This window comes from Daphnia magna, unplaced genomic scaffold, assembly GCF_020631705.1.
Source record: "Daphnia magna isolate NIES unplaced genomic scaffold, ASM2063170v1.1 Dm_contigs294, whole genome shotgun sequence".
Lineage (NCBI taxonomy): Eukaryota > Metazoa > Arthropoda > Branchiopoda > Diplostraca > Daphniidae > Daphnia > Daphnia magna.
In genome coordinates this window covers 57,535-63,534 of record NW_025533228.1, presented here as the reverse complement: position 1 = coordinate 63,534, position 6,000 = coordinate 57,535, and the positions used below count along the sequence as shown (strand labels likewise).

The 6,000-nt window shown below is 36.3% G+C and overlaps 2 protein-coding genes across 2 annotated transcripts; one reads left to right on the top strand and one right to left on the bottom strand.

Annotated features, from left to right (window-relative positions):
- Positions 1-934: 934 nt before the first annotated feature.
- On the bottom strand, positions 935-3,566 carry LOC116930041. The gene is given in 10 exon segments (XM_045167776.1): positions 935-1,113; positions 1,174-1,291; positions 1,351-1,636; positions 1,639-1,699; positions 1,762-1,858; positions 1,919-2,127; positions 2,198-2,436; positions 2,504-2,614; positions 2,678-3,031; positions 3,098-3,566. Coding segments are annotated over 8 exon segments (1,698 nt in total). The 5' UTR covers positions 3,507-3,566; the 3' UTR covers positions 935-1,113; positions 1,174-1,291; positions 1,351-1,418.
- A 901-nt stretch (positions 3,567-4,467) lies between these two features.
- On the top strand, positions 4,468-5,816 carry LOC123466448. Its single transcript, XM_045167775.1, has 5 exons — positions 4,468-4,605; positions 4,675-4,779; positions 4,849-5,084; positions 5,154-5,353; positions 5,415-5,816. Exons 3-5 carry the CDS (start codon positions 5,064-5,066, stop codon positions 5,671-5,673), a joined length of 480 nt encoding a protein of 159 aa, XP_045023710.1. The 5' UTR covers positions 4,468-4,605; positions 4,675-4,779; positions 4,849-5,063; the 3' UTR covers positions 5,674-5,816.
- The last annotated feature ends 184 nt before the right edge of the window (positions 5,817-6,000 follow it).

The following is a 6,000-nucleotide window of genomic DNA, read 5'->3' as shown; positions in this document are numbered from 1 at the left end:
TTTAATAATCATCAGAGTCACTAGAATGTGTTTCAGTCTCCTCATCAGAAAATTCAAATTTTGTGTAAGAATTGTCAGTTTCCTCATCAGATGTTTCAAATTCAAATTCTGTTCCAGAATTTGAATTAGTTTCACGTACGAAATTCGAAAAATCGTTGTTACAATTCAAATTAAATATTTTTAGAGAAAGTTGAATTTGTAAATTCAGACGCTCAATTTCGGAATGGGCCATGACTGCTTTTCCTTTACAAAATGTTTCGTCCGCTTCCTCAGAATGTGTTAATTGTTTTAACGATGATCGCTTGTCAGTCAAGAATCGAATGTAGTTTATCATTTCAATCTTAGTTAGTTCAACTTCCTCCTTTGCTCTTTGCAAAAGCATCCAAACAATCAACAACATGATATTTATCGGCATACGAAACTGTCGAAAATATGGATTTAATAATTTGTATAAGTGGTAGATTATGCTAATTTTTCGTTTACGTGTTGGAAAGTTCGTGTCGTTTTCATTTATGACTGCTTCCCAAGGAAAAATACCTTGATTGAAATCCTCGTAAGAGATTGGTAGGTCTTTATCCTTTGATTTTAAAAGGTCAATTGTCTGTAAAACTTTTTTCTTAGTTTCAATTAAAATTCGCCTAAACTTTGTCCGAGCCTTCGAATTTTCTGTAAGGTTAAAAGTTTTTTTCTGAAGATAAAACATTCCAGTTTACTTGAAAAATTATTAATATAAAATAACCTGCTTCTTTAGAGATTTTTATGCGAACCGTTTTCAGCTGAACATAAAATCCTTCCAGCATTCTTCTTAATTTATCAACCGGAGTAGTCTTTGTTCTTCGTTGGTCAATGATTTCTATAGCTTTTCTTTCCAGTTCCTTGTGAATCAATGGGAGATCACCATTTTCAAGGTTGTATGACTGTAACAATTCTTCAACTTTTGTTACGCCTTTTCTGATTTCCTTCCTAGCCTACAAATCAAGGTGGTGCTGTAAATACTTGCTTGCATTGTAAAAGTTACTCACTCTCTGTAATTTGTTGCGTAAGAGGAATGGCATGTTCTGAATTTTATTCCAGTTCCAATAGAGGATGGCTAATGTAGAAAATCCGCTCTGTCTTCAGATTGCATTATTTAAGTTTAATATTGTTAAAGGATAACAGTTTAAGATGTCTTACTAATTTTTGACATATGCTTGAGAACATAAGCATAAAGATACAGTTTTGAGAATACTTGCTCGTGCTCCTCTCCTCCGGTTAATCCAAGTCCTTTTGTCCATCGGGGATTCCAAAGCACCTGTTATGAATGTTGGACTTCAGAAAAATATTTCTCTTACATAAAAATTCAAATGGTACCTGGCAAGGTAATTGATGTGCCATTTGATGCATTATCGGCAAAATTCCTGTCATTTCTTTTGTTAGCATCATATATTCTGGAAATTCCGGACCAACTTTTGATGCATCCATTTCCAATATTGACACACAACATCGTAGCAAAAGAATGTAGCCTGACTCTTCCAAGCTTCGTAATGCATAAATGCCGTATGTGTCCACGATTCACCTTTAAACATATTGATGGCATACGGCACTATACAGTGCTTGCAAGAGCTAACGACGAGCCCAGTCTCGTCATATTTTTTATTTTATTGGAATCTTCTCTTGCAGCTTTAAAAGCCGATCCCCCACACATGTTTTTCTTTTTCGACTGAAAAAAGCAAAGAAACAAATTGCACTACAATAATGTTAAATTAATAGAATATTGCTTACTGTTTGAATTTTGTTGTAAATCCTTTGACGAAAACTTTCAACTTCAACATCCGACTTGATTACTAAATTCTCGAACCTGGATTCTACATCGTCCATTCTATGGAAAAATTTAAAAACTGAATACCAACAATTATCTTAACTTATAAATAATGCTTACACTCTTTCATTTTCTGGTCTCCTCGCTTTTCCGGCAGAGGCCAAACGCCTTAGCTTAATGATAGCATCAGATGATCTCACTAAAGGTTTTGTTCCGCAACTGGGGCAATCAATTTTGTTCCTTTTAAATACTTCCTGGTCAATGTAGTGGCGACATGTTTCCCACTCTCTTTCCGCAGTAGTGAACAATGGTATATTGATTGGTCCAGTCTGAAAAAGCCGAATCATTTTAATGTCGTATCATGGTCTTTATTTAATTTTAGTGTTTTATGTTACGTACCCGTCCATATTCCTTAGATACTTCTTCAAGAGTGTGAGCGTACATGTTCTTCGAAGAACCTGGACATTTGTGGGAAATGTGGTGGCATAGAAGAAGTGCCTCTTCTGAAAACAGGTATGTGACCGTTTCCGATAAACTTGCCGGGAAAAACCCAGAAAATACATAATCATCGATTGTTGCTTTCGTTAGAGAATTACAAGTATCGCAAACGAAAGTTGCCCCCTTTAAAACAAATCGACCTGTTGAAAAGGTTTACGAATATTAGAAAATATTTCTAATATAGTTTATATTCAGCGTAATTCTTACCTTGCTCAGTGACAACCACGATTGATTCTGTAATATTGGGAATAAGTGACATTGATCCATGGCAGCTTATATCGCAGCATTTATGAGGTACGAAGCATGGGACGCAGACCTCTGTAAAATAACAAGAAAGTTAAAAGTTAGCTATGTGTGGTGATTTACCTTCTTATTCCTTACCTTTTGTTATAATGTTTCCCTCTGCATCGATAAAATGATCTGGTTGTAATATTTCCAAGCGGTCGCAAGAACAGAATAGCCGTCGATGAAATGGCATACCAGAGTGAGTGTTTGTATCACATTGATAACAAAGATGTTTCTTGCAGGTCATACATCTTACAGAGCAATGATCGAGGTCCTCGTGACACTGGTCACATTTTGAATGATACAGTGGCTGTCTTGAAACATATTCTGTGAAAATTCTTCTTCTATCATTCCGTCCCCATGCAGCTATTGCTTGCCGTTCTTGCCATGTTTGATGTCGTCTAATCTGCATGCTATCTAAGTCATTTTGAACCTGTCTCCTAAGGTCGTCTATAAATACACAATTTTAGATTATTAATAACCAAAATAACATTCTATTAAATTTTTCATACTAACCAAGAGCTTCTGGGCTGATGACTGATGCCACATCATCAAACAGTGAATCATGTGCTGCACTGTTAGACGGTGAAACAAATGGTGGCTGTTTGAGGGATGATGAACAATGTGGAAGGGCATCACCAAAACTAGGGTCTTTTTTTTTTTGTCGAGTTTTTCCCACATAAGTAAAGCACTTTCCGGCAGTAGGTTTTTGTACGGTTTTCGGTTTCTTTTTATTTGCCTTAGACTTAGAAAAAGAAGAAAAACCCCTCTTTCTCTTGGAATCAATGCACTTGCCTTTCTGTTCTGTTGACGAAGTTTCCGAATCACTGTCTGATGAGTTTTCTGCATCATTTGATGATGAACTTTCTAAATCACTTGATGATGAATTTTCTGAATCTCTTGATGATGAACTTGCTCTTTCCATTGTAAATATGTTTGTTATTGAACGGAAACTATTTGACAAACGTATTTACGGGCCAAGAAATGAAAATGTGAATTCGTCTGCTATACCGCTAGTGTCGTCTGGTGGGGAACGGCGACAACTCTCTTAGATTTCGTCGTCTTTCTAGTAGGCAAAGTGTCAGGGAAACCAATCGTTAAAAAGAAAAAACTTTCAATAGAAGAAAAAACAGCCATTTCGCTGGAAAAAAAACTTGCTCGTGATAAAAGAAAAGCAGATACTAGACGGTTAAAGGGAAATCCATTAAACCTCCCGTTTGTTTCCAGGTATGGGGATTTCAAAGAAGAAAAGAATGAAAAACTTGCCAGAAAAGCTGTTAATAAAGTTTGTAAAATGAAAGGTAATCATATTTTGAGACCAAAGTTAACCCAAAGACATTATTTACTCTGTTTCAATATAGGATTGGTAAATAAAAACCCTGTTGAGGAAAGTGAAACAGACCTTCTGCCTCACAATGGAAATGAACTCGAACAACATTCTTCTACATCTGCATATGATACGATGTCTACAGCTTACAGCTGTGCCAGCATAGTATTGTTGTCCTGTTTGGCAAGCAAACCAGAGCTTGAGCCTCAAAGTGAAATTGATCATCATCTTTCCACCTCTTTCAATTATACCATGTACTATCAGAACAGCTGTACCAACACTCTATTAAGTTCCTGTTTGGAACAGATGGAAATGGCTGCTAGTATTCACATTGCGGCTCTACAAGGAGAAAGAGTCACCGAACAGCAGCCATCTTCAAAAAAAAAGGATGAAGCAGCAGAAGGAGAGAAGGCTGAAAATTTGTGGAAAGAAAAACAAGAGGATGTCTACAAGGCTTTCGTAACATCACATGCCTCATCTGCTCATGGGAGGATGTGTTCTTCAGATGGATGTCTTAATTCCCTTTTCGACCATCATATTCGCTGTGATGATTGTTAACGTCACCTCTGCCATAGCTGCGATAAATCCATTCATTTTCGGTTACCGTTCCATAAACGAATATGGCTTAATACGGAAAGCTCTAAGGTATTGGACCACACACAATTTATTAAGGAAAACGGATCAGTTTCCAAGCAAGGTATTGTCATTTTTACATGTATGCGTTTTTTAACTTATGGTTATCAAAGAACTTTTTTTTATCGTTTAGAGGTTCCAGTTCCAGTATTTATTCCTTCAGCTTTCCAAAAGTATCAATCGTCTTCTCTTTCAATTGCTGCTGGAAACGACTTTTGTATCGTCATTACTGCGAATGGTAAACAAAATACCAATTAAATAATTTAAAAAATTTTTTTAGCTGAATAATTTAATTCCGAATTCACAGGAAGGTTTGATCTAAGTACAGCTTTGTTTCGCTGCAATTCATGCGAATGTACTTTCGATGCCACACTTGATGATTGCATTCTATCCGGTTTTTGGCCACCCGTGCCTAACAAGTTCACTTTTCTATGTTGCAGTCAACTGCTAACTCTGTGGCATCATCTAAAATTGCTTACCCCAGGAACTTCTGAACAAAAGTTCTTGGAAACGATTTCAGCTATGTTAGTAGAGGGATCGAGAGTGAGTATTAAAAAGTTAACCTTTTAAAGTAATTAAGTCGTCATGTTCACATTTTTCAATTACTTTTAGTGTCCCTCAATTAAAACTCCTATGTTTGCAAGAGCTGGCCAGGCTCATGAGTTTACCCGACACTTAACTGATTCACGAATAAAGCAGGTGGATACGCTTTCATGTCGTGCCTGTATTGATGAAAAAACCGGGAATCCTTCCCTCCTCTCCGGCCATCCTGATGCAAATCATAAACTAACAAGGACTGATCGTAAAAATGAGTAAAATTTATATATTTAGTGATCTTTCGTCATCTGATTTTTTTTTCAAACTTTAAAATAGACGCCCAGCTAGGTCTTGGTATGGTAGTGAGGTTATTGCTGTGAAGGAACTTAATATTTCGAAATCCGGAAGACTAATATTCTTGGAAGTTAACATTTTATCGGAGGAAATGTTGAGATTAAAAGCTGTTTATGACGAAGCATGGTCATACCTCCGATACTTCTGCGAAACCCCCATTTTCTCTGAATCTTTGCTTGATGTTGATGAAAGTGATGACTACGACTCCGACACTGATAGTGAAAACGACGATGTTGTGTAGGATGTTGTGTGATTTATTATTAAGCAGCTTGTGCCTTGTCTAAATTGCATAATCTGACTGTACAACTTGGAATATATCATACGGTTCCTGCATACAACTGTATCATCAAATATGAATAATATACCGTGGATCGTGTTGATAAAGTAAATGTGGTTTTTTATTATTTGTTTATATCAAGAATCAGTTCTATAGTAAACGAAGTCATGAAACATATATAAACACTTCCATGAAATATAAAATTCGAATCGCCGCGAAAATATAGCCCCTGGTTGTGATTGGTTGTTGCGTTTTTTGGACATATATTATACAAGACAGCAAAATTTTGCC